This window comes from Mytilus trossulus, chromosome 7, assembly GCF_036588685.1.
Source record: "Mytilus trossulus isolate FHL-02 chromosome 7, PNRI_Mtr1.1.1.hap1, whole genome shotgun sequence".
Lineage (NCBI taxonomy): Eukaryota > Metazoa > Mollusca > Bivalvia > Mytilida > Mytilidae > Mytilus > Mytilus trossulus.
The window spans coordinates 84805502-84833455 of record NC_086379.1 but is presented as its reverse complement, the minus strand read 5'-3'; the positions used below and the strand labels follow the sequence as shown (position 1 = coordinate 84833455).

The 27954-nt window shown below is 33.3% G+C and overlaps 1 protein-coding gene across 4 annotated transcripts in view; it reads right to left on the bottom strand.

The window, feature by feature from the left end:
* Window positions 1-10290: 10290 nt before the first annotated feature.
* Window positions 10291-27954, bottom strand: part of LOC134726043 (CCR4-NOT transcription complex subunit 3-like) — a 28305-nt gene continuing 10641 nt past the window's right edge. For 2 of the 4 annotated variants that reach the window (XM_063590420.1, XM_063590421.1), the window contains exons 11-19: window positions 26793-26914; window positions 26067-26161; window positions 22257-22546; window positions 20210-20242; window positions 18342-18480; window positions 17060-17288; window positions 15069-15204; window positions 14234-14359; window positions 10291-12880 (exon numbers count right to left, since the gene is read on the bottom strand). In XM_063590420.1, coding sequence (XP_063446490.1) covers window positions 12782-12880; window positions 14234-14359; window positions 15069-15204; window positions 17060-17288; window positions 18342-18480; window positions 20210-20242; window positions 22257-22546; window positions 26067-26161; window positions 26793-26914 — 1269 coding nt within the window. In that variant the 3' untranslated portion in view covers window positions 10291-12781. The remainder of the gene's footprint in view (window positions 12881-14233; window positions 14360-15068; window positions 15205-17059; window positions 17289-18341; window positions 18481-20209; window positions 20243-22256; window positions 22547-26066; window positions 26162-26792; window positions 26915-27954) is intronic. The other 2 variants (XR_010108620.1, XM_063590422.1) reach the window with 2 other exon arrangements.

Sequence of the window (27954 nt, the reverse complement as noted above, 5' to 3'; positions counted from 1 at the left end):
AAGTATAAGTACCATAACCAACCATAACCAATTCCATGACATATAAGTATGTGTACCATGACAAACACCATGACATAAGTATAAGTACCATAACCAATTCCATGTCATATCAGTATGTGTACCATGACAAACATCATGACATGATAAGTATAAGTACCATAACCAATTCCATGCCATATCAGTATGTGTACCATGACAAACACCATGACATGATAAGTATGTGTACCATGACATATCAGTATGTGTACCATGACAAGCATCATGACATCATAAGTATAAGTACCATAACCAATTCCATGACATATAAGTATGTGTACCATGACAAACACCATGACATGATAAGTATAAGTACCATAACCAATTCCATGACATATCAGTATGAGAACCATGACAAGCATCATGACATGATAAGTATAAGAACCATGACCAATTCCATGCCATATCAGTATGTGTACCATGACAAACACTATGACATGATAAGTATAAGTACCATAACCAATTCCATGACATATAAGTATGTGTACCATGACATATCAGTATGTGTACCATGACAAACACCATGACATAAGTATAAGTACCATAACCAATTCCATGACATATCAGTATGAGAACCATGACAAGCATCATGACATGATAAGTATAAGAACCATGACCAATTCCATGCCATATCAGTATGTGTACCATGACAAACACTATGACATGATAAGTATAAGTACCATAACCAACCATAACCAATTCCATGACATATAAGTATGTGTACCATGACATATCAGTATGTGTACCATGACAAACACCATGACATAAATATAAGTACCATAACCAATTCCATGACATATCAGTATGAGAACCATAACAAGCATCATGACATGATAAGTATAAGAACCATGACCAATTCCATGCCATATCAGTATGTGTACCATGACAAACACTATGACATGATAAGTATAAGTACCATAACCAATTCCATGACATATAAGTATGTGTACCATGACATATCAGTATGTGTACCATGACAAACACCATGACATAAGTATAAGTACCATAACCAATTCCATGACATATCAGTATGAGAACCATGACAAGCATCATGACATGATAAGTATAAGAACCATGACCAATGCCATGCCATATCAGTATGTGTACCATGACAAACACTATGACATGATAAGTATAAGTACCATAACCAATTCCATGACATATAAGTATGTGTACCATGACATATCAGTATGTGTACCATGACAAACACCATGACATAAATATAAGTACCATAACCAATTCCATGACATATCAGTATGAGAACCATGACAAGCATCATGACATGATAAGTATAAGAACCATGACCAATTCCATGCCATATCAGTATGTGTACCATGACAAGCATCATGACATGATAGGTATAAGTACCATGACCAATTCCGTGCCATATCAGTATGTGTACCATGACATATCAGTATGAGAACCATGACAAACACCATGACATAAGTATAAGTACCATGACCAATTCCATGCCATATCAGTAGTATGAGAACCTTGACAAGCATCAAGTCATGATAAGTATAAGTACCATGACCAATTCCATGCCATATCAGTAGTATGAGAACCATGACAAGCATCATGACATGATAAGTATAAGTACCATGACCAATTTCATGCCATATCAGTAGTATGAGAACCATGACAAGCATCATGACATGATAAGTATAAGTACCATGACCAATTCCATGCCATATCAGTATGTGTACCATGACAAACACTTTGGCATAAGTATAAGTACCATGACCAATTCCATGACATATCAGTATGTGTACCATGACAAACACCATGACATAAGTATAAGTACCATGACCAATTCCATGACATATCAGTATGTGTACCATGACAAACACCATGACATAAGTATGAGTACCATGACCAATTCCATGACATATCAGTACGAGAACCATGACAAACACCATGACATGATAAGTATAAGTACCATTACCAATTCCATGCCATATCAGTACGAGAACCATGACAAACACCATGACATGATAAGTATAAGTACCATGACCAATTCCATGCCATATCAATAGTATGAGAACCATGACAAGCATCATGACATGATAAGTATAAGTACCATAACCAATTCCATGCCATATCAGTAGTATGAGAACCATGACAAGCATCATGACATGATAAGTATAAGTACCATGACCAATTCCATGCCATATCAGTATGAGAACCATGACAAACACCATGACATAAGTATGAGTACCATGACCAATTCCATGCCATATCAGTATGAGAACCATGACAAACACCATGACATGATAAGTATAAGTACCATGACCAATTCCATGCCATATCAGTATGAGAACCATGACAAACACCATGACATAAGTATGAGTACCATTACCAATTCCATGACATATCAGTATGTGTACCATGACAAACACCATGACATGATAAGTATAAGTACCATTACCAATTCCATGCCATATCAGTAGGAGAACCATGACAAACACCATGACATGATAAGTATAAGTACCATGACCAATTCCATGCCATATCAGTGTGTGTACCATGACAAACACCATGACATGATAAGTATAAGAACCATAACCAATTCATTGACATATAAGTATGTGTACTGTTGTATATCAGTATGTATGGTCAGATTATGTTTCTGTATGTGAGAGAGAGTTGTTCCCCTTTTGTCAGTATTTTGTATTTATGTTTGTGACGTCATTTTTGTCTGATTAAAATGTAGAAAATGGAGAAGATGTGTGTTTATGTGTCCGTATATAATCGCCTCCATCCATGCTACCAGAGCTATTCCCCTAGTCAGTAATAGTACCATGACAAACACCATGACATAAGTATAAGTACCATGACCAATTCCATGCCATATCAGTATGAAAACCATGACAAACATCATGACATGATAAGTATAAGTACCATGACCAATTCCATGCCATATCAGTAGTATGAGAACCATGACAAGCATCATGACATGATAAGTATAAGTACCATGACCAATTCCATGCCATATCAGTATGTATACCATGACAAACACCATGACATGATAAGTATGTGTACCATGACATATCAGTATGTGTACCATGACAAACACCATGACATAAGTATAAGAACCATAACCAATTCCATGACATATAAGTATGTGTACCATGACATATCAGTATGTGTACCATGACAAACACCATGACAATAGTATAAGAACCATAACCAATTCAATGACATATCAGTATGAGAACCATGACAAGCATCATGACATGATAAGTATAAGTACCATGACCAATTCCATGCCATATCAGTATGAGAACCATGACAAATACCATGACATAAGTATAAGTACCATGACCAATTCCATGCCATATCAGTAGTATGAGAACCATGACAAGCATCATGACATGATAAGTATAAGTACCATGACCAATTCCATGCCATATCAGTATGTGTACCATGACAAACACCATGACATGATAAGTATAAGTACCATAACAAATTCCATGACATATAAGTATGTGTACCATGACATATCAGTATAGGAACCATGACAAACACCATGACATAAGTATAAATACCATAACCAATTCAATGACATATCAGTATGAGAACCATGACAAGCATCATGACATGATAGGTATAAGTACCATGACCAATTCCATGCCATATCAGTATGTGTACCATGACATGCATCATGACATGATAAGTATAAGTATCATGACCAATTCCATGCCATATCAGTATGTGTACCATGACAAACACCATGACATGATAAGTATAAGTACCATGACCAATTCCATGCCATATCAGTATGTGTACCATGACAAACACCATGACATGATAAGTATAAGTACCATGACCAATTCCATGCCATATCAGTATGTGTACCATAACATATCAGTATGAGAACCATGACAAACACCATGACATAAGTATAAGTATCATGACCAATTCCATGCCATATCAGTATGAGAACACTGACAAACTCCTTTACATATAAGTATGAGTACACTGACAAACTCCTTCACATATCAGTATGAGTACACTGACAAACTCCTTCACATATCAGTATGAGAACACTGACAAACTCCTTCACATATGAGTATGAGTACACTGACAAACTCCTACACATATAAGTGTGAGTACCCTGACAAACTCCTACACCTATGAGTATGAGTACACTGACTAACTCCTACACATATAAGTATGTGTACACTGACAAACTCCTTCACATATCAGTATGAGTACACTGACAAACTCCTTCACATATCAGTATGAGAACACTGACAAACTCCTTCACATATCAGTATGAGAACACTGACAAACTCCTACACATATCAGTATGATTACACTGACAAACTCCTTCATATATCAGTATGAGTACACTGACTAACTCCTACACATATAAGTATGATTACACTGACAAACTCCTTCACATAATAGTATGAGAACACTGACTAACTCCTACACATATCAGTATGAGAACACTGACAAACTCCTTTAGATGTAAGTTTGAGAACACTGACAAACTCCTTCACATATGAGTATGAGTACACTGACAAACTCCTACACATATAAGTATGAGTACACTGACAAACTCCCACACATACGAGTACACTGACAAACTCCTACACATATCAGTATGAGTACCCTTACAAACTTCTGCACATATCAGTAGTATGAGAACACTGACTAACTCCTACACATATCAGTATGAGTACACTGACAAACTCCTACACATATCAGTATGAGTACACTGACAAACTCCCACACATATAAGTATGAGTACACTGACAAACTCCTTCACATATTAGTATGAGTACACTAACAAACTCCCGCACATATGAGTATGAGTACACTGACAAACGCCCACACATATAAGTATGAGTACACTGACAAACTCCCACACATATAAGTATGAGTACACTGACAAACTCCTTCACATATCAGTAGTATGAGTACACTAACAAACTCCCACACATGAGTATGAGTACACTGACAAACTCCTACACATATCAGTATGAGTAAACTAACAAACTTCTGCACATATCAGTAGTATGAGTACACTGACAAACTTCCACACATATAAGTATGAGTACACTGACAAACTCCTTCACATATTAGTATGAGTACACTAACAAACTCCCACACTTATGAGTATGAGGACACTGACAAACTCCTACACATATCAGTATGAGTACACTAACAAACTTCTGCACATAATAGTAGTATGATTACACTAACAAACTCCTACATATATAAGTATGAGTACACTTACAACCTCCCACACATATAAGTATGAGTACACTGACAAACTCCTTCACATATCAGTAGTATGTTTACACTGACAAACTCCTACACATATAAGTATGAGTACACTAACAAACTCCCACACATATAAGTATGAGTACACTGACAAACTCCTACACATATAAGTATGAGTACACTGACAAACTCCCACACATATAAGTATGAGTACACTGACAAACTGCTTCACATATCAGTAGAATGATTACACTGACGAACTCTTACACATATCAGTATGAGTACACTGACAAACTCCCACACATATAAGTATGAGTACACTAACAAACTCCCACACATATAAGTATGAGTACACTGACACTCCTACACATATAAGTATGAGTACACTAACAAACTCCCACACAAATGAGTATGAGTACACTGACAAACTCCTTCACATATCAGTAGTATGATTACACTGACAAACTCCCACACATATAAGTATGAGTACACTGACAAACTCCTTCACATATTAGTATGAGTACACTAACAAACTCCTTCACATATCAGTATGAGTACACTAACAAACTTCTGCACATATCAGTAGTATGAGAACACTGACAAACTCCTACACATATCAGTATGAGTACACTAACAAACTTCTGCACATATCAGTATGAGAACTCTGACAAACTCCTACACATATCAGTAGGAAATCACTAACAAACTCCTACACATATCAGTATGATTACACTGACAAACTCCTACACATATCAGTATGAGAACCCTGACAAACTCCTTCACATATCAGTATGAGTACCCTAACAAACCTTTTCACATATCAGTATGATTACACTGACAAACTCCTTTAGATGTAAGTTTGAGAACACTGACAAACTCCTTCACATATGAGTATGAGTACACTGACAAACTCCTACACATATAAGTATGAGTACACTGACAAACTCCCACACATATGAGTACACTGACAAACTCCTACACATATCAGTATGAGTACCCTTACAAACTTCTGCACATATCAGTAGTATGAGAACACTGACTAACTCCTACACATATCAGTATGAGTACACTGACAAACTCCTACACATATCAGTATGAGTACACTGACAAACTCCCACACATATAAGTATGAGTACACTGACAAACTCCTTCACATATTAGTATGAGTACACTAACAAACTCCCGCACATATGAGTATGAGTACACTGACAAACGCCCACACATATAAGTATGAGTACACTGACAAACTCCCACACATATAAGTATGAGTACACTGACAAACTCCTTCACATATCAGTAGTATGAGTACACTAACAAACTCCCACACATGAGTATGAGTACACTGACAAACTCCTACACATATCAGTATGAGTAAACTAACAAACTTCTGCACATATCAGTAGTATGAGTACACTGACAAACTTCCACACATATAAGTATGAGTACACTGACAAACTCCTTCACATATTAGTATGAGTACACTAACAAACTCCCACACTTATGAGTATGAGGACACTGACAAACTTCTACACATATCAGTATGAGTACACTAACAAACTTCTGCACATAATAGTAGTATGATTACACTAACAAACTCCTACATATATAAGTATGAGTACACTGACAAACTCCTTCACATATTAGTATGAGTACACTAACAAACTCCCACACTTATGAGTATGAGGACACTGACAAACTTCTACACATATCAGTATGAGTACACTAACAAACTTCTGCACATAATAGTAGTATGATTACACTAACAAACTCCTACATATATAAGTATGAGTACACTGACAAACTCCTTCACATATTAGTATGAGTACATTAACAAACTCCCACACTAATGAGTATGAGAACACTGACAAACTCCTACACATATCAGTATGAGTACACTAACAAACTTCTGCACATATCAGTATGAGAACTCTGACAAACTCCTACACATATCAGTATGAGTACACTAACAAACTTCTGCACATATCAGTATGAGAACTCTGACAAACTCCTACACATATCAGTAGGAAATCACTAACAAACTCCTACACATATCAGTATGATTACACTGACAAACTCCTACACATATCAGTATGAGAACCCTGACAAACTCCTTCACATATCAGTATGAGTACCCTAACAAACTCCCACACTTATGAGTATGAGGACACTGACAAACTTCTACACATATCAGTAGGAGTACACTAACAAACTTCTGCACATAATAGTAGTATGATTACACTAACAAACTCCTACATATATAAGTATGAGTACACTGACAAACTCCTTCACATATTAGTATGAGTACACTAACAAACTCCCACACTTATGAGTATGAGAACACTGACAAACTCCTACACATATCAGTATGAGTACACTAACAAACTTCTGCACATATCAGTATGAAAACTCTGACAAACTCCTACACATATCAGTAGGAAATCACTAACAAACTCCTACACATATCAGTATGATTACACTGACAAACTCCTACACATATCAGTATGAGAACCCTGACAAACTCCTTCACATATCAGTATGAGTACCCTAACAAACCTTTTCACATATCAGTATGATTACACTGACAAACTCCTTCGCATATCAGTATGATTACACTGACAAACTCCTTCACATATCAGTATGAGAACTCTGACAAACTCCTACATATATCAGTATGAGAAAACTGAGAAACTCCTTTTTTTTTTTAGTACCCTGACAAACTTCTTCACATATCAGTAAATTTATTACCCATATGGTCTGAGACCACAATTATTTTGTAATGCATTTCTTAGAATGTTAGAACATAAATATAAAAATTTATAAAAAAATCCCAACTGCACTTTCTCAATGAAATTTTTACAGTGTTGTACTTTTGGGACAAATTATATCAAAATTATAGAAAACTTCATCTGCTCTAACTCAAATTATGTACAATTTTATGTTTAGGGCATCTTGAAATCTTTTGACAGCTTCCGAAGAGCTAATTCTTAACCTTTTTCAGCTAGACCAAATTACTGTGTACTTTCCTTTAAAATTCTGAACCCAAATTATTTTTAGTGTAATTTCACCCCCTTCTTGAAATTTGAGACATAAAACATGGAGAAATAAATTTTGAAGGGGTATAAAAATTAATGGCAAGTAACCCACTGTCAACACTAGCGACTATATTCATGGACAACGAAAATCAAGGGACCACAAATGTGGTCTCGGACCATATCAGTACAAATACATTTTAATACCAATGGCACCTATGTTTACTGCACCACATGTGCATGTCAACAAATTAGTGGATGTTTAGTGATGCTCAGTCAAATATTGAATAACTAAAACATTACACAAAATATCATTGCTTATAGTAACTTACAAGAGTGCAAAAGCCTTCTTTACTAATCATTGATATTATGTTGATAGTCCTAAGTATAAAGCTTTATTACAACTGTCACATAAACTTAACATTAATCAAGATAACTAAGAGATAACTAAACAAAGACCAATGAACCAACCATGAAAATGAGGTCAAGGTCAGATAAACAATGCCAGGCAGACGTGTACAGCTAACAATGCTTCCATACAACAAGTATAGTTGACTTATTTCTTATAGTTTAAGAAAAATAGACCAAAACACAAAAACTTAACACTGAGCAATGGAGCAATGAACCATGAAAATGAGGTCACGGTCAAATAAAACCTGCGTGACTGACATTTAGATCATAAAATATTTCCATACACAAAAATATAGCTGACCTATGGCATATAGTACTAGATAAAAAGACCAAAACTCAAAAAACTTACTTTGACCACTGAACCATGGAAATGAGGTCAAGGTCAGATGACATTTGTCCGCTAGACATGAACACCTTACAATCATTCAACACAACAAATATAGAAGACCTATTGCATAAAGAATGAGAAAAACAGACAAAAACACAAAAACTTAACTATAACCGCTGAACCATGAAAATGAGGTAAAGGTCAGATGACACCTTCCAGTTGTACATGTACACCTTACAGTCCTTCTATACACCAAGTATCCTAGCCCTATTGCTTGTAGTATCTGACATATGGAATTGACCACCAAAACTCAACCTTGTTCACTGATCAATGAAATGAGGTCGAGGTCAAGTGAAAACTGTCTGACGGGCATGAGGACCTTGCAAGGTACGCACACACCAAATATAGTTATCTTATAACTTATAATAAGAGAGAATTCAACATTACAAAAAATCTTAATTTATTTTAATGTGGTCACTGAACAATGAAAATGAGGTCAAGGACATTGGACATGTGACTGACGGAAACTTCATAACATGAGGCATCTATATACAAAGTATGAAGCATCCAGGTCTTCCAGCTTCTAAAATATAAAGCTTTTAAGAAGTTTGCTAACACCGCCGCCGCCGGATCACTATCCCTACGGCAGGCTTTCTGCAACAAAAGTTGCAGGTTAGACAAAAAGGACCAAGAAGAATATCCACATCTGGAAAGGTATCACATGACATCAACTTTATAAGGAGACTTAATGGAGAAAGGATGCTTCTGAACTATTACCCCTAATATACAGTATTTAAAAAAAAGCTGAATCTACCCCTAGCCTAGCATTATTTTGGTAGCTGGAATGTGCGTTTTTTATTGAGCTTTTACTGTTACAACATATGGTTTAGAAAGGCAATGGGGGAGGTTTATGAATTAACCTCCGTCACATAATGTGTCATAACAAAGTCAAGCTATCTGGACATTAGATGTCTTGGTTTTTTGTCTCTAGTTTCAGGGGGGATGCAGCAATAGAGGTTTGTTTGATCTGCTATATCTGTTATTTTATATAATTCTTGTTATTCTTTGTATATGTTGTAATGCTAATAGAATTTTCTGTATTTTTTATGTCAACAAAATATACTTCCTACTTTGTAGAACATTTTCAACTCCCGTAACATTGTACTTGAAATGTTCATCACAATTATACAGGAAATTTAACTCAATAGATCGAGCTCACTTCAAATCAAAGTTGGATAAAAATAAAAAGTCTTGTATTTTATTCATTGGACAAATTTCTTTGTCTATTTTTATTATTTTTTATAATTTTTCCAGCATTTTTTATTTTGCTTGACCCTGATGTTCCTGAGCCGAGTGAGTAGTCACACAACATCTATGGTTGGAGACCACCATGGCTTCAGGCACCAAGGCATCAATTTACATACTGTACAAAAATAGTCCACACAAATAAAAGTGACTGAGTGGCCCATGATTTGACTATCACATGATCACTGATAAGTATTTTCTGTTTTTTATGTCAACCATTTCAATGCTGACAAGCTACATAATATTTCAAGGGGAGATAATCTCAAATTTCTTTCCTGCTCCATCACAAAATGCCAAAATGACTAGACTGTCGTTCGCAAAAATTAACCCTGAGCACAGCTCACAAAATCAACCCCCTATTTTGAACAAAAAAGAAATTGAAAAAATATTATGAACTTTAGAAATTCCTAAAAAAAAACATTTTTCATTTTAGCAAAATCTGTGCGTCCTACACAGTCATAAATGCCTATCAGATAGCTTGAATGAATTAGAAATCATCTCCCCATCTTAGCATCAGAATTATAGAATATGCTCCACTGTCAAACAAATATGGTGTTACTCCAAGGAACAATTCTGTCTGTTAACTCTATCAACGTCACAAAGGTGGTCAATATAGGCAAATTATTGTAACCATGAGTAACGGTGGTCATTATCAATAAATAGCCTATACCAAACACCTGGGACTAGTTAGTGTTAACATTCACATAAGTTCAGCTCAAAGTATATCATTATATATTCAAGTTACTGTAACCTTAGTTCAGCTCAAAGTATATCATTATATATTCAAGTTACTGTAACCTTAGTTCAGCTCAAAGTATATCATTATATATTCAAGTTACTGTAACCTTAAGTTTAGCTCAACATTATATATTCAGTTTCATTTCCAAACATATTGTAAAAATCTTTCTATAAGTTATGAAACAGTTCTTTAAGTATCTAAGGTAAATGAAATAAAATTAGAGTTAATTTTTTTTTTAAAGACACTCAACTGGTGAAAACCCTTTTATTAGCAAATTTAGTCTCCTTCGTATTTTCTTTTTTGAGAGCAAGAATATCAAAATGATAATCACCTACAAAAATGTTTTTTTTCAAATGAATTAAAAACCTTTCATTCTGAATGTCTTTTTTAAACCCCCATTTAATATTGACCAAGAAAAGTATAAAGATATAGTTATGACTACATTATGATATAGAGGAAAGCTTACAAAGTTTGCTGTGTTATAACCAGGAGTTAACAGTATAACCAGATTTTATACAGAAGAAAGTTTACAGAGTTTGCTGTGGTATAACCAGGAGTCTACTGACTGCAGAAACATGTTAATACTGAGATAACAATAGGTATTGCAAAGTCAAAACATTTATCTTTACTTTTTAAACAAAATTGATAACTTGTATAAAACTATATTTGACTACTAAGACAATAAAAACCAATTCATTGCACAAAAACTGTAATAACGTATATACAGAATGCTTTCAACAAATCTTCTAAAAGTTTACCAAATTAAAAATAGACCTAAGAAAAAATTTATTAAGCAAAAATGACAAAATGATGCAGCACTTGTTATTGTTTCAAAGACTAGTTAAATTTTCTAGGAATTAAACAACCATTCATCTGTGTTATAGCACTGATTACAGGATTTCATTGTAAAATTGTCTACTGGAAACATTCTGGGGCAAGCTGTATATTATACTTGTTTATAGCTTTGATTGCACATTGCATAAAATGTTAATAATATAATGAAGAGTACATTTTGTCCATGGTTTTACTACTTAATGTAAGAAAGGTTAGAAGATTATAATTCCCAAATTTCATAACAAATTAACATGTACAGCATTGGAAATTATAATTTTCTGATTTAGGCTTGTTATTGTTTAACTGAATAGAAAAGACTGAAATTGGAATCTCATTACAGATTGTCATTGACGATAAAAAAACAATTAATGGGGAAAAGTTGAACATTTGGAGGTTACTGTTAAAGTCTTTCCTAGGATTATTAGAGACCAATCATTGAGAAGAGACCAGCAGACATTTCACGGTTGAGCAGAACTTTGGTTGAACACCCACTTTTTCAACAACCATTTGCATATAAAATGAACCATGAAAATGAAACTTGACATTCATAACGACCATTCAACCATGAAAATGAGAAACATCAATGAATTACCTCCCCTGCAAACTTTATAGTATAATAGCAAGGGAGATAATCCATCAATGTTTGTGAGATCAGAGATGTGGCCTCTGCTCTCCCATTCATCCATATCACAATAATTTTGACTGCAATGCAGTATTGTCCCTGCAAACACTGCAGCAAGTTACCAGTCAGGGTAACAGTAAGTTACCATAGTAACAAGTCATTACTGCACACAATGTGGCTCATCAGACTCAAATGGCAGTTTAAAACAGATCCACTTTAACGTTTGTTTGGACATCAGCTCATTAATTTAAATCTCGATCTTCCAGATATCGGTACTCAAATGTGAAACCTTCTTTTTTCCGCTGGGCCCATTTTTCATAATCAAAGTAGATGTATGTGCCCTGAAATGAAAAAGATTTCAAATTTAGAAATCATAAGGTAACAATTTTTTATTGAAAAAATAATGATTTCACAATAACCTCTTGTTTGAACTTGCTACAAAACTTGAAGGTGTATAGACTAAGAATTGGTTACAAGTAAAGAGCTGGACTAAACACAAAATGAAACAATCATCACAACAAAGGTGTAAAATGCAACATTGTTTTGTTTGAGATATCAATATACTTGTTTGTTTTAAATTTATGTGTTCAGTTTTTGAGTCCCATAAATCCCTTTGTGCTAAGAAATTAAAAACATTGTTTTATGTTATTCTTATATGTTCAATTAGTAGCTGATGTCTTGGTGTTACAGCTAACTCTGAGAAGAAAAAGACAACCTAGAACACTGAAACCATTTTTCAGTGGTGGTAGCTGGTACCAATTTGTTTGAAAGGTGCGAGTCTTATTCTATCTCTGTGTAATACGGGTGTTCAGAGTAAGAATGAACTAAGAGAAGAAAATCTAGAACTCACTGATGATTTAAAATATTTCTTCAATTGTTTTATTTTTTATATAAATTTAATGGTATTCAAACAAGAACTAATTAGACCAGTTGCTTCGCAGGGCGCAGCATTATACGACCGCAGATGTAGAACCCTGAACAGATGGGACAAGTATGGACACAACTTTTAAGTTTGGACCCTTTGGACCTTAACGTAAACCAATTTGAAAACGTGACCAAAAATTAAGAATCTACATACACAGTTAGATTCGGCATATCAAAGAACCCCAATTATTCAATTTTTGATGAAATCAAACAAAGTTTAATTTTGGACCCTTTGGGCCCCAAATTCCTAAACTGTTGGGACCAAAACTCCCAAAATCAATACCAACCTTCTTTTTATGGTCATAAACCTTGTGTTTAAATTTCATAGATTTCTATTCACTTATACTAAAGTTATAATGTGAAAACCAAGAATTTTTTTTATTTGGGCCCCTTTTTGGCCCCAAATTCCTAAACTGTTGGGATCTCAAGTCCCCAAATCAATACCAACCTTCCTTTTGTGGTCATAAACCTTGTGTTTAAATTTCATAGATTTCTATTTACTAAAACTAAAGTTACTGTGCGAAAACCAAGAAAATGCTTATTTGGGCCCTTTTTGGCCCCTAATTCCTAAAATGTTGGGATCAATACTTCCAAAATCAATCCCAACCTTCCTTTTGTGGTCATAAACCTTGTGTTAAAATTTCATAGATTCACTTTTACTAAAGTTAGAGTGCGAAAACTAAAAGTATTCGGATGACGACGACGCCAACGTGATAGCAATATACGACGAAAATTTTTTCAAATTTTGCGGTCGTATTAAAACATTCTACCTGTTCAAAATCTTCCGTGATAGTCTTTGGTTCTTCGTGCCGTTGAAACCACATCATATATTTGGTATGAAATCTCCATGACTGTTTTTTCAAAGCTTTTGCTGCCAGATATTGAGCTTTTGTACCCTACAAATATATATAATAATGTTAAACATAGAGTCTTACTTTTCAACTAAATATAATAATTGTTTAAAACATGAAGTCTAACTCTACAAGTATATATAATGTTTAATACCCTACAAATATATACAATAATAATTAACTGGTAGAGACACAACATTCTAACATTTCTATCTTAAACAGATCCCTGTTAGCATAGCCAGCTGTATCCCTGTTTATCTTATTTATTTCACATTTAGTACTAACTTGCACATATTGTGGAGATTTAATTTTGCGGTAGTCAAATTTGGTTGATAAAGCTATATAAGGAAAGATTAAAGTTTACATATTCACAACGAATATGATTTATATTCTTTTTATTTTTCTACTCGCAAAAAGTTGCAAAAATAATTTGCTCCCAAATTTGTTGGTTTACAGTGCATGCATGCAAACATATTCATAAAATCTCTATTGAAATCAAATATCTCTTTTTATTGTAAACATTACTCTGTACAAAAATTCATTAAAGTTGTATGTTGTCTTTGTTGAAGTATAAATCAGGCAGTTGGCTTGGCTGGTTGTTAATGGCCACGTAGTGACCTTTTATTGTTAACAAATAAGCTCTTTTTATCAATTGATGTCTCATTGCAAACTTTCAGTAACTGTTTATTTTTTCCTTCTGATTTTTTTGCAACTAAAATGCATTTATTTATAAATAACTGTCATTTGAACTCACCTCCATATAATAGAAAATAAAAAATAATGTTTCTGTCGATAATCGTTGAAAGAAGTAGTCCACTGAGTCTGCATGAGGAGGTGGAAGTTGTGGGTAATATGTCGGCGTAGGGAACGGATGACGAGGAAGATAATGTCTGAAAAATAAACAAAAAAAGATGCACACCATGTCATGCAAAGTAAAACACTCTTGTTTATTAGTCATTGATGACAATTCCAAGCTTAGTGGGTATACGGTATGATAAACACAATCATCTAACAGGAGATTAATTACCAGTAGATCACCGCTGCAAAACATTCCTGTAATTTGTCTAAATCCTTCGTTTTTTAGAGTACATGCTTTCAATTTGAACAAGTTATAACTCATTCCTTGCTCATAAAATTTTGGAATAACAGTTCTGCATATGAAATAAGTTTAGAGTATATACCCAATATTGACTTCTTTCATTCCATCTGTCATATGCATTCATATTTAAACAGAGGACATTTCAGCTTGTTTCAGTTATAGGAGGAGGTAGCAAGTGAATAAGAGGTACATCTTTGTGGAGAACAATCAGGGTTTCCCCTGGGTCAATTATTTTTTTCACCACCTCTTTCGCCAAAACAATATATTTTTCGCCACTTTATTATTTTTTTCGCCAAATAACATAACTTTATTATCGTTTAAAATTTACATTTTTTTCTACCCATACCCCCCCCCCCCCTCCCCCTTTCCCTTAAATGAGATGATTTTGCCCATTGTGTCTATGATTATGCTCTCAAACTTATTTTAGAGTTTACATGTTAATGAATAAACACTAAAAATTTACTTTAAAACAGCAGATATTTTTAATTTAAAAAGGAAAACTATTCATTGTATTTTAAACAACTTTTCTAATTGATTGGGCCACTATACTTTTAATAATAAAGAAGATATACGTCCTGGAATATAACAAAATTAATGGACATGTTTTGATTATATAATACCAGTATAGTTCGTAGGAAAAGTTTCTTTAAAAGAAAAATACTGATGTTCCCTTTTGTACTAAGAAGTCTTTTTACAACAAAACAAAAGCTTTTATCACATGAAACTGATACCTCGTTTCATGTGTAGTCATTACATTGAAGGGCTACTCTCATTCGAGCCAACCTTTTGGATAGATTTTTTCATAACGACAGTTTTCTTTTCTTGACCATGGTAAATGAAAAAGTTGAGACGTAAAACTAGGCTTGAAACACGTGTATTCTCTCAAACGACTTTAAAAACGTCTTTCTTATCAATTACCGATATTTAAGTCAAAGGATAATTAAAAGTTTTAAATCCGAGATTTTTCTTGCTTTTGGACATTTTTTGTCACACCAACAGCTTTCTTTTCAAAACTATCTTTAAAAGCGGAGGAGACGTCAAAAGTTTGCTTCAAACACGTGCGTCGCAAAGTGGTGAATAAATTCTGTATGTGACAATTAGCAGAAGCCATTTAACCGTATCATTTTGTCAAACAATTCAATCAACACCTTTATTAATATAGTCCTTTGTTGTCGATAGCTATAAAATGCAATCAGCTGATTATTGATTTTCTGTCCAAACCTTAATGAGGTCAAGGTGAATTCCAAATATTGTCTGATCGGGTAAAGTCAGAGAAACTCGAAAAAAGTAAATAAACAAGATGGAGGAAAATAAATCGTTCTATATATTTCTTTGGCCAAATTCTTTCGCAAATGACGAATTTTTATCGCCACAATTATTATTTTTTCGCAAATTGCGAAAATGGCGACCGCCAGCGGAAACCCTGAATTGAGTGTCTGCTTGATAATGGATCAATTATGACTTCAAAAAGAATCTTGCTGCCCTAAGTCTAGGTCTATATTTTCTATATGAAATGTCATTCAATGCACTCTGATGCCATGGTTCAAGAAACTCCCTTAAAAGGCTGTATTGTAAGCCATCAGGGCACTCTCAGAAGGGGATGCCTTCATAATTATGTTAACAGTTAATATGGTGACTTCATTTACCTGATTCTTTCAGAGTCCGACGGATGGGGCAGATGATGATATGCAGCCTCTAACATTGTTAATTGATAAAAATGTTCTCGACTTAATGGTACAGGCCCTAAAGGGGCAACACCTAGGAGAGGATTCAATCTTATTGTGGTTGTCTGTGTTGGCTGGTCGGTCGGTGACGGTGAAGTCGGTGGAGGAACTTGTGGGGCTATTGATGTGATCACTGAATTGTTAAACAGCACTGCAAAATAACAAACATATCTATTATAATATACATTTTTCAAAATATAACTGAGTGAAGGGTCACAAAGAAAAGTGAAGCTCTTTAACAGCCATACATAAAATGTAGATCTGACTTTTTTCCAAACCGAAAAATCCAAACTCCTGAGGCATTTCTTGAGAAACAGATATTTAGGCAAAAAGTTATTTTACTTCGTTCATAATTCTGCATTTGGATTTAAACTTTATTTTCTTTTTATAGTAGATAGATTTAAACACTTAGGGCTATTCCAGAAAAAAATGTATATGGGGGTTGGAAGGCACATTGTATTAATTATACATGGGTGATGGGTATCAGAGCAACTTTTCACACTATAATGCACTATAATTCTCAATTACAATTGTCTGGGTGGCGGGTCCCGACAAAAACTGCCTTCCAACACCCCCATACATTTTATTCTAGAATAGCCCTTAGTAATTTTTAATAAAACATTTTCTTGACAAGTATGGTTATACACATACATTTTGAATTTTGAATATCTTGAAAAAATAATTAACAAATTGCATTTCATGGGTTGAATATACAGAATTTTAACCCCACTGCACTATGTTGTTTGTTCAATAAACTTGATAAAAGAGATATCAAACCAGTAATATGGATGGATGTTAATCGTCCAGTAGGTAAATTAGATGTATATTCAGGACTAGAACATGATAGCGTGATATAAATATGTATCTTGTTAAATGCTAAGATTTTTAAAGTGCTTTTTCACAAGGTAACAGTCTACGGGAAGACAAGTCAACCTACCTGGACTATTCTTTGCTCTTACTCCTATAGACAACATGCTTAGCAGAGAAACAGCAAATACCTATTTTCAAGTGTTTGGTTTGACCCAGCCTTCAAGGATAGCACATTATCAGAAGATCATTGAGGCAGTAAAACCAGCAAGTTTCTATAGCATTTCATGAAATCTTTACCCCAAAAAGGAACAAGGCTGTTTCATATTATATGTAAGTTGTGTTTCAGTTGTAAGCTTTTTAAGGTGCAATGTAAAAATGTATTTGTTAATTATACCCCTTGATTCTGTTGATATAGACACCGTTTCCGTCGACGATGAAGGAGGAATCTGATTTTCTAAACCCGCATTGACTACTGCTTGTTGTGCTATGGACTTTAAAGATGACATGGATTCTGAATTGGACTCGGAAAAACTCTGAAAAACAAAACATTTACATTAATATAGTTTATATTGAAAACAAAATTTATATACAGTAATTCATATTTGAACTGGGCCTTGAGCTCTGAAAAAGAAAGGATTTAAATGATTATAGGTTCTTTTGATAATGGGACTGTGAGGTCTGAAAAGAAAGACATGATATACACCAACAAAATTCATATGCTAAAGAAAAACTCCTCCCATGGATGTGTTGATGAGAAATAAAACTGTGTGCAGTGTACATAGATTACATTTTAAAGGTTTATAGAGATTTGGCATTTGTTGGTTTTATTTTAGTCAAGACCAGGTTGAAATTCTGCAAATTAAAGAATAATAGACAAAATTTGGATGATCCAACAAGTAAAACAGCGAGATCACTTTTGACACTCAAGCTTTCAACAGGAAGTAGATGAGTAATGAATCTGAAAATGAATGACACAATTTCACGAAGCTCCCATTTGTAGAACCCTAGAAAAATGTAAAGAAAATTTGATACATGGTAATTTTGTGTTAGAATATACAAGTATTCAGTCAAAAGGACCCTGAGGATCAATTATTTTGAAACTGTGTTAGATGCACATGTTCACATGAGGAATAATGACTTCATTACACATGTTCACATGAGGAATGACTTCATAACACATGTTCACATGAGGAATGACTTCATTACACATGTTCACATGAGGAATGACTTCATTACACATGATCACATGAGGAATGACTTCATAAAACATGTTCACATGAGGAATAATGACTTCATTACACATGTTCACATGAGGAATGACTTCATAACACATGTTCACATGAGGAATGACTTCGTTACACATGATGATACATGAGGAATGACTTCATAACACATTTTCACATGAGGAATAATGACTTCATTACACATGTTCACATGAGGAATAATGACTTCATTACACATGTTCACATGAGGAATAATGACTTCATTACACATGTTCACACGAGGAATAATGACTTTATTACACATGTTCAAACGAGGAATAATGACTTCATTACACATATTCACATGAGGAATAATGACTTATTTCAGGAAACTTTGATTTGCAGTTGCTGAGAAATATTTGAATTTCATGGGATGGATGGAAAACCAACAGAAAAAGTTAAAACAGAAAACACTCTCCTTCGAGTGGTGGTATAAAAAATACTCAGTCATATATAAGTGGTACAACAATATAGTGGTATATGTTCTATTAAACACGATGGCAAACATTTCTACCTAGTCCTAAATGTGGTCCAAGTCATAAATCCCTTTAGAATGTCCAAAAACATGATAAAACTGATGGTTTAGTATGATATGGTATGGGCGAGACAATATACCAAATGTACCTCTCTTTCGAAAAGAGTCTTAATATTATTGTGTCTTCCCAGACAGATTAGGACCATTACTATATCCATTCTGGATTGGGAAACAAGGAACAGTAAGATGGCCTAATGGTTTTTGATGGAACCATAAACATTTGGAGTATAAGCTTTTTTTCTGGGTCAAAAAACAATTTAACAAGGAATTAAAGCAAGGTGTCTTCTTTGAAAAGGATCCAAATATTTCTGTCAGGATTTTCATTCTGGGTAAAAGCTAGGACATTTTTAAAGAAGATCAAGCAATGAGTTGTGCATAGGATTAGAATTCAAATTCAAGGTCCCAGATGGTTAATAAGCAGTAAGCACAAGTCCCTTTTCCTCTAAATATTGTCAAATATATTACCAATGACTCTCTTGCTGCTTTATACCACGTTAGCTGTAACAAAGAAAGGTCAAAATATAATGTGATAGTCAGAACCCTACAAGAAATGTGATTGAAGCCACAATAGAGATCAAAATATATAGTGTGATGGTGAAAACCACAATACTGACATTTCTTTTTTAACAACGTCAAAAGAAATTGGTATTGTCCAATCATTATTCTGGACTAATAACACAGCTGTAACACAGATCAAAATACAGTGCTAATGTCATGAATGTCAAGACCAATAAATACAGTGCTAATGTCATGAATGTCAACACCAATAAATACAGTGCTAATGTCATGAATGTCAAGACCAATTTGTTGATGTCAGCTATAACGGTCAAGTATTACTGCTTAAGTTAGCTGTGTATAAGTTTATTGGAAGATCCCTTTTAATGCATATCAATAACAGGTTTATACATCTTCTTTTTTATACAGCTATCTAATGAAGATAACATGGTATTCACATTTAAGAGTATGATGTTTACTGATTGGTTGTTGTGTGCAGCTGATTTTATTTATGACTGGACACTCTGTGCACTCTACATAATCTCAAAGACAAAATGGTATTGTATATTTTCCTTAACCTTAAAAGTAATTGAGAAATCTTTACGATACAAGACACATATTTTTAAGTGTAGAATTGATAGGCAAGGGAGATAAGTAATGCGCAATGGGGAACCATGACTGATTGTCAGGAACAAAAAACACACACTAAATCTGTTATGAATCATTCATATATTGGTCCTGCAGTTTCAATGTCTTAAACTTTTAACTTTTAAAAAAGTTTTAAAAGTTGATAGACATCAAATGATTGCAATATCTCGCATGGCCTAGTTGGTTCAACCAGTTAAGAAGCAGATAAAAGTGAACATACTGTGTTACCAGCTTATGAAAGGCCAACATGACAGCATATGTATAGGTACACAGTATACATGGCTATAGGAGTACATGTAGAAAATCAGCAAACAATGCAAGCCATGCGAGTTAAAAAGGGAAATGTGTTTGGTGATCTTATCTCCCTGCATGTTAATACTGTTAACAAGTATTATATACTTAGTAGTAAATACAGATAAATTGTTTGTGTAATACAATCATTGACAAGCTTCCTGTATCAGCCACCCGTGATGATATCAATATCAGCACGGTTACAAAAGCTTTATCACACCTTTAATCTGTATGACGTCATGTCATCAATTGCAGTCACTGTTGCAAAGGTTTTAAAATCCCTTATCTGTAGGACATCATGTCAAACCTATAATCTGTATGACGTCATTTCAAACCTCCATATCTGTATGACGTCATGTCTCATAAAAAAACATCTACTTGAGGTTAATGTATATAATAAAGTGTATATGATATGGCTTTTTCAATATCACACATGGTATCAACCCTCAGCCAATATAATCCCTCGAGCAGAGCTCTTGGGATTATATTGGTGTCTCAGGTTGATATGGGTGCAATATTGAAAAAAGCCATATGATATTCTCTATATACATGTAGATGATATATACAAAATAAATAAGTAACAGACATTAAGGCACATTCATAACTATGTCCTTTTTTGTTAATAACATTCTCATTTCTACACTTACCTAAATATTTACTTTAAGTCCTTATTAAATTTACTTCTGACACATAAACTAATCATGCTAATTAACAGTCATTAGCCTGTATTCTTTGCTAATCTAAATCATCAATTAATTCTCTCTAATAAATACTAATAAATCTAAGACTCTTCTTTTATAAGCTGGATATGAGAAAAAAATGCCAAAAATTCAAGTATAGTCATTCCTGTGTTGTTGTTTTTTTTAATGATATCTGGTGGTTCAACAGAAAATCATTTTAATAAGCACTCCTAAATTCTTAACCATAGATCAATGACTTTCAAATAATCAAAACATTTATGAACATTATCAGTATGTGAACCTCTCAAGTTTTCAATCCACCCATTGTTAATTGAATAGACATAATAACTTCTAGCTGATACCTTACATAATACAGCCATTCCATGTCATACACTTACATTTATACTTTGAGGTTTCAATAATGGTCCACCAGCATTTAAAGGTCCATTCATGACCAATTTAACCTCCGGTTTAACACTACTACCATTAGTATTGGAGGTCACAAAAGTACTAGCACTACTTGATCCAATAAATGAAGAAACACTCGGTGAAACAGAAGAAATATTATTGATAAGCAAAGATGGTGACGATGCTCGCGGTATTGTAGAGTTCAATGAGACAGAGTTCGTTAATAAGGACGTCGACAACATTCCTGAATGCTCTAGCGAGTTTTGTAAGTTCTTTATTTCTGTAAAAGAAAAGAAAAGTATTTCAGTAAACAGCTTTTGTTTTAATTTTTTCAAAAATAAATGAAGAAAATTTCATGTTAATCACCTGTGATATAATTGTCATCAGTGGTGAATTTATGAATTAATAATAATATGCTGCCCTGAAAATGGTTAATTGATCAAGATACAAGTTATATGGTTATAAGCTCTTGGACCAAAAGACATAATCCACATGGAGATGACAATTTATTCTTTTTACAACATCTCTTACTAGTATTCCTATATATAAATCTATATAAATACTCCTTCAATCTTGGAACTTGATGGGAATAAATTGTCAACATTTCTGTTGATTTTCCATGGAAGCTTTTTGAACAATACATCAAGATTTAAATAAATAAGATGAACTGTTATCACAAAAAACTATCTTAAAATAATCTTTAAAAAAAAATCTGTAAAAAGAAAAACAGCATTCCAATGTCCTCCTGATATATTTATAAAAACCTTGTAAGGATTTAACACTCAAGAGTGTGTCAAGGCTCACAGACAGCCTGACATTCAGTATATTTATGTCGCTGGGACATAAACAAATTTTCCTTTGTCTTTCCTCTTATAACTTATTCCAATATAAAAAGTAGATAAAATTCAGCATACCTTATTTACTAAAAAAAAAAAGAATTGATGCTGACTGGTCCATTTAATTTAACTACCCAGCTTACAAAAAATCCAAAAAGCTTCATAATTTAAAGTATTAAAAAATATAACAATATCATACAAGCCCTTTCCCCAAATAAAAGCCAAAATAAAGTGTTTTTTTCTGATTATATCCATTACCAACATAACATGCAGACAACTACAGTACACATTGTTTGTTTGAAGTCTAAAATCCATTTATACTTAAACCCCTAATGTAAAGACTTAAGGATAATATGGTTTTAATACAAGAACAAAACTTCACTCTTATAAAGATTTGTGCAGAAGGCTGTTGTTATTCGGTTCTATATGTGATTATACTGTGAACTATAATTAAGAATAACCAAAGAAGCCAAAAAAGGAAAAACCGCTAAAATAAAATTTCAAGATTTCATGTTTATAAGTCTTCAATCCAAGGATACTTAAACCTGGACTATTAAGTATACTAAAGTACAATATGGATTACAATTAATCTATTAAGATCCATTCAGATGGCTGATATCTTTGGTTCTATGTAACTTCAATTAAATACACTAGAAAAAGAAAACTAAAATTCAGAATAACAAAAACCATCAAAAATGAAAAAAGGTCAAAATAAGTTTTACAATTCATTTTCATAAGTCCCAACCATCAATATATGAATATTAAACCCAGAACTTGGCCATGTTTGGAACTAACATGGCTAATAATTTTGAAGTGAAGAAGTGAACATTTCACTATTCTTCTCCATGATAAAGGTATGTCACTCCGACTCAAAGTAAGAACAAAAAGAAAGAAAATATGTGATGCTTAACTGACTATCATTGGTTATAATATGTTGAAATTCCTCATATTAAAAGTATATTATTTTAGTACCAAAAAAGACACAACATAACATTGTCAAGTGTACATGTAAAAATGAGGTCAAGGTCAAATGATACGGGTCTGAGAATTCACAACTAACAATTTCATACACCAAATATAAATGATTAACTTTCATTAGTATCAAATGATTTGTTTACCTGTCAAGAGACACATTTAAAATGTTTGAAGAAATAGACAATTACCTGTCAAGAGACACATTTAAGATGTTTGAAGAAATAGACAATCACAAACAACAATATATCTAACCACATGTAAAATCTAATGCATGGATGGAATTTACATTCAATAATATTTTTTTTGCACCATCTTTATAGTCATAACAGTTATTTTGTTGTTATTCTAAAATGAATAAATATCCTTAAGACTAGAGTTTCCATTTGAAACCCATCTTAATTTACTTCGCCATTTCTTTGGGAAATAAACTTGAAAACACCAAATTGATTAACTGTAAAAAAAAGTAAGAAGAGAATAAAAGAACAATTGAAAACAAGAAATTTATCATAAATATTTAGGAACGAAATTACCAAGAATATTATAGATTATCCTAATACTGTTAACAAAATACGCTAATTTGAAATTATTTTTAGGATATATCAGAGATAATAAAAATATCCTGAAATCAGAAATGATTTTACTTGGTTTTTTTCTCTGGTACAACACACGTCACAACTGAGATACATTGCTCTTAGTACCCAATGCCCATTTAATAGCAGCGTAAGAAAAGTGGGTAAGAAATATTGCTCAGTCTTACCAGATTTATAATTTAGATCATGAAAAGGCAAAAGCTTGATGACAGCTGAGTTACGCTGCCACACAGAAGAAAGTCGTGGAAAAGAAAGACCTAAAACATACAAGTGTAGTTAAAAGAAAGATTTTATATAAAAACATACAAGATGGCTTTAAATATGTTTTCAAAGAATGACAACATTCCAAAACCAAAAATTTCAATTTTTCTTAAGTTTTTACTGTTTTTTTCCCCCTCAAGGTCAATGTATCCCATGATAACATAAAAATGGCCCTGAGTAAACAACAATTAATACTTAATTCAGGAATTAAAGTTATTGGACTGGAGGAATGTAACCGAGGAAAGAGTCCTGAACTCATGTAACACAGTGAATAATCAGATAAGTTTCATTCTCCAACTCCAAGGGGTTTAAGTGAGAGAGGGGAAAGGATTGACTAAATTTGATTTATTTACCAAGGGGTTTAAGTGAGAGAGGGGAAAGGATTGACTAAATTTGATTTATTTACCAAGGGCTTTAAGTGAGAGAGGGGAAAGGATTGACGAAGTTTGATTTATTTACCAAGGGGTTTAAGTGAGAGAGGGGAAAGGATTGACTAAGTTTGATTTATTTACCAAGGGGTTTAAATGAGAGGGGAAAGGATTGACTAAGTTTGATTTATTTACCAAGGGGTTTAAGTGAGAGAGGGGAAAGGATTGACGAAGTTTGATTTATTTACCAAGGGGTTTAAGTGAGAGAGGGGAGAGGATTCACTAAGCTTGATTTATTTACCAAGGGGTTTAAGTGAGAGAGGGGAGAGGATTGACTAAGTTTGATTTATTTACCAAGGGGTTTAAGTGAGAGAGGGGAAAGGATTGACTAAGTTTGATTTATTTACCAAGGGGTTTAAGTGAGAGAGGGGAGAGGATTGACTAAGTTTGATTTATTTACCAAGGGGTTTAAGTGAGAGAGGGGAAAGGATTGACTAAGTTTGATTTATTTACCAAGGGGTTTAAGTGAAAGAGGGGAGAGGATTGACTAAGTTTGATTTTTTACCAAGGGGTTTAAGTGAGAGAGGGGAGGATTGACTAAGCGTGATTTATTTACCAAGGGGTTTAATTGAGAGAGGGGAAAGGATTGACTAAGTTTGATTTATTTACCAAGGGGTTTAAGTGAGAGAGGGGAAAGGATTGACTAAGTTTGATTTATTTACCAAGGGGTTTAAGTGAGAGAGGGGAAAGGATTGACTAAGCTTGATTACCTGTCATACTTGGCTGTATCGTCGTTGAGTTTGTTATTAAAGGTGGTGGAGTAACTTGGCGATGATTGCTGTTTGTACTGTCATTTATAGAAATCCTGATCAAAATAAAACATATCACTTAATACACAGAAATCCTGATCTGACAACATAAAACATATCACTTAATACTGTAAATTCAGAAATTATTGCGAGGTTTTTATTATTGTGAATAATGCGACTGAGTTGTAAACGCAATAATTAAAACTCGCATTTTGTAATATTTAAACTGAATTAAGCATGAATTTTCTCCAAATCGTAAAAATTAAAATCGCATTCAAGTGTAAAATGACAAAATCGCAATAAAAAATGCACGCAATAATTTCTGAATTTACAGTACACACAAATACAAAAGGTTTATGAAACATATGAATTACGCATTGCAATTGTATGTACAATTTTTATGTTTTAACAATCAGTTTTTTTTTTATATTTATTTGTACCTAGTACATGCACTACAATTCTCAGAATCCCTGTTTTTAATAAAATGGTATAGTGAAGAAAAAAAAATCATATTAATTGAACAATTTGTTTGTTTAGGCCACCATTTTCCTCTTTGAAAATAACACTGACAATGTAATTGCTTTCTCATATTTGATAGTATTTTTCATTTGTAAATAACTTTTCAATAGAGGTAATATATTTAATTTTTAATTAACTGTTTGCTAAGTCAAATCTAATACTATTTACCCTGTAAACAATTTTGAAGGCGTCGTCACTACTTTGTTATTGTTACCATGGTTACTGGATGTATTAGATGATGTGGAGTTTGTTGACGTTGGCGATGATATCAATGGAATTGATTTATTTTTCTGAAAAAAATAAAAATAAACCCACATTTATTTTGTATCTGAAAGTGCAACAAATGAGTATTTTTGCAATTATATATGTATAATAATTCAAGATATTCAAAGAAATACGTGCAAAATAAGTTAATATTGGCATGAGAAATTGTAATTTCTCAATTCGCAAGAGAGAAAACTCTAGTATTGGGTATAAACTGACAAACATCAATATTTGGCAAGCATTAACTACAAAAAAAGTTGAATACAAAATCAAGTTACCATTGCAATCTTCATTTTCGTTCGATAACATCCATTTTTAAGTTCAAATTAGATAGGAAAAGTATGTGTTCTCCCAAAAAAAACTTTAAATTTGGTGAAAATATGTAAATATTATAATTAAACTTCTGTTCAATTATTTTTTTTCCCTATGCAAAATGTTTATACAAACATGACAAATGTAAATATTATGGAAAACTATATATTCTTCAGTTTTCAGTGTTTTCATGAAAGCAAAAAATATAATGATGCAACTGTCATTAACTGTGATGACATAACAGCAAATATATTTGAAAGAGTCCTAAAAAAAATATTGATGGGGGTCCAAAACTTGGCCTTTATGGGCAACTTCTTGTATATTTTCTGATTGATGGATTGCTTCTTAACACCACAGGGTGTGCAACATCTAACAGCAATAACTTGTGAATATTCAGGATACAATATTGATTCAATACTTAATATATCGATTCAGTCTTGAAGTCTGTACTTTTATCATGTCTTTTTTTGTTGACGTAGAAAAGTACTCTTAGAATACTGTGGATTAATTATTATTAGTTGGATACCTATTTTCCAGGAATTCGTTAGAACATGCGAGATACAAATTAAGCTGTTCAACAAATTACAAATTATCTATAGATTGTATTCCATCTTTGTAAAAACAACATTGGCAACCACCAAAAAAATGAGTAAGGTAGCCTTATTACAATTTGACTTATAAAATATCTAAATTTGCTATAATCTCACCAATAAACTTATTATTAAATAGTGTAAGGTTGCCTCATAAGTTTGAC